Here is a 2,781-nt window from a genome sequence, read left to right on the forward strand (position 1 = left end):
ACAACCTCGTCTGACTCCGGTCCCTACTGGAAATGCATCTGTCAGCTGTCCTCCATGCACGACCCAGAACTATAGTCCGTCGTACGAGATCCGGATAATGTTGAAAATCTTCTAAGGAACTCCATACTGTCGAACAAGTTTCCATAATGTTCTCCGGTCTACATTGTCAAATGCCTTCGCATAGTCAATGACGTTGATGTATAGTGACAAATTTCACTCAATTGATTGTTCAACGATGATCCGTAGTGTCTCAATCTGGTTTGTGCACGACCGATCCTTACGGAATCCAGCCTGTTGATCTAGTCTGATATAAAACTATAGTGCAGTGAATTATTATTATCATTATTAAATGGACAAATCTTATAGAAAGTTCCTTAATAAATTAAATCAAGAATATAATGTTACAGTAAATGTATCAATTCACTTACTGAAATACTTTACGTTTACCAGATTTTGCTTTGATCTCCGCTTCAGTTGGTCTTTTTAAATCAATTTTTGTAGTACATAATATATCTTTATGAGTAAGTAATAGATCTGAAGATAATGACATTTTTTCTTCATGATCTGTAATTATCATTGCACCTAAATAAAGATAGTATTAGTGAAAAGTGAACACTAGTAGGGACAACTAAATGTATACAGAATTGCTACGTAAAATCCAAGATTTCATTTATTTATTTATTTAAACACATAAATATTGGTACAAGCAAGCACCAGATATATATGCGTCGCACGAATCTCATTCGATTTGTGTGAGGGCTGTGATACTGCTCGAGTGCCCAAACTGAAGCAGGTGGTTTTCTTAGGGAGCCACACCCGGAGCCTTTGACCTAAAGATCTGATCCATAAGGCAGTGGAGCATCGCGAGGAGATGCAGTCCCATGGTAGCCGGTGACCAAGGATTGATTCATACGCCATTTGTTCCCTCAGGATACTGGAGCCCATGTGAACCATTGGTTTGAAATCAGGCTTTTCCAACTCCCTTAGGTGGACTTCCCGTATCCACCAACCCGGTTAAAGCACCGGAAATTCGCTTTTCGTCCTCTCAATTTTGTAAACAATAGTAATGCCACTGTGAGAAGGCAGTGAGTAGGACTTCCCTGTCAGAGGCTATATAAGCGTGGCCGTGTGAGAGCATTTGAAGAGGGAGAGCGGACTCTCCCCACTCTCGGCCATACCAGGGCATTTGGGGGCGGAAATCTTAAAACCATATAGTAAATACCTCATTTACAAAATATTCATCAATTGTCTAAGACTTTGTTATTTCTTTGTCTCCATACCAATCATTCTCTGTTGTCGTTTACTTCTCTTAGATTTTCTAAACCTTCTGACGCCAGCCATTCCATTTTTGATTAGTGATATATACTACTTATATCTGTTGATATCAGTAGTACACACAATAGTAGAATTAGATACAGTTATTATGATCAAATAATTGGTGTTGGGATGATCCTGAAAATTTCCCTCAATAGACATGACAAGCTCAGGAAACATTAAGGAGCATTTAATCCGATCAGCGTTTGATTAGAAGCTTTGTTAGTAACAGCGAAAATGAAAAGTCACATGTAGAGGTTCTGATTGGCTGATTACTACACTGCTACTATGTTTAGTAGTATTCTAGAATTTTCAGGAAAACTCAAGGACTTTTAAAATACTATAAAAACCCTATATTTTCTGTACATAAATGAACCTTTGGAGTAAAGTGCTTTCCGCATATTTTGTGCCTTTTCTCTCGTCTTCAGGTCGCTGTGTAGTTCTAGCTTGGGGTACAAGACGAGCTTAGGATCCGAGTATAGCGTTCAATCAACAAGACTTATCAATTGGTTCCGACAAGATGGGGTTTTTCCAGCTGTAATCACTTGAATTACTGATTGACTCATTATTTATAATGATTGATAAAGTTACATGGACTAATGGTTCTTAAGATGTTTTTGACATATGGAATTTAACAAGTATCTTCACGATAACGAAACGAAATTCTACTAATGTATTTGCCTCTGAAAATTTGATATCAAATAGTGATTAATTAATAGTTGAAAGCATGAGTCAATTGAAGCTAGACCACCAGGATTGGTTACAGTTAGACATAAACACCATCGGATGGCGGCTCAGTGGTCTATCGGTTAAGTGCTCCGGCGCGAGACTGATAGGTCCTGGTTTTAAATCTCGCGATACGAAATTGTACCTTTCGCTTCAAACGCCATCGCGTTATCCACTCGGCCACTGAGTCCTGATAGTCACTTGCTTGTGCAATGGGGTGAAGTTGAAATTTACTTAGTATTGTTTGTTTGGATCTTCCCATTGATGTATTTAGGACTGCAACTGGTCAGTTTCTAATTGGCATATATGCATACTGTGCGTATTGCCTCGATATAGCCTTAATTCACAAGCATGGTAAGCAGAGATGGATAGTGGCTAACAGTGGAATTCAGTTTGACGCGCGTTTCATCCTATTTGGGACTTGTCAGCTGGATGTACCTGCATCTTAGTAGTTAAGTGGATAACGCAACAGCGTTTGAAGTGAAAGGTACTGGGTTCGAGTCCCAGAGTTAACATCAACTCTGAGATGCAGGTACATCCAGCTGATGAGTCTCAAATAGGACGAAACGCGCGTCAAACTGAATTCCACTGTTAGCCACTATCCATCTCTGCTTACCATGCTTGTGAATTAAGGCTATATCGAGGCAATACGCACAGTATGCACATATGCCAATTAGAAACTGACCAGTTTCAGTCCTAAAAATCCATGGAAATATTCAAACAAACAAAATACCAAGTGAA

At 39.1% G+C, this 2,781-nt stretch overlaps 1 protein-coding gene across 1 annotated transcript; it reads right to left on the reverse strand.

Annotated features, from left to right (window-relative positions):
- Nucleotides 1-424: 424 nt before the first annotated feature.
- On the reverse strand, nt 425-577 carry Smp_197430 (hypothetical protein; the record flags this gene model as incomplete). Its single annotated transcript, XM_018799802.1, has 1 exon — nt 425-577. The coding sequence occupies one exon, from the start codon at nt 575-577 to the stop codon at nt 425-427; it is 153 nt and encodes a 50-aa protein (XP_018651555.1).
- Between the last annotated feature and the right edge of the window lie 2,204 nt (nt 578-2,781).

This window comes from Schistosoma mansoni, chromosome 3, assembly GCF_000237925.1.
Source record: "Schistosoma mansoni strain Puerto Rico chromosome 3, complete genome".
Lineage (NCBI taxonomy): Eukaryota > Metazoa > Platyhelminthes > Trematoda > Strigeidida > Schistosomatidae > Schistosoma > Schistosoma mansoni.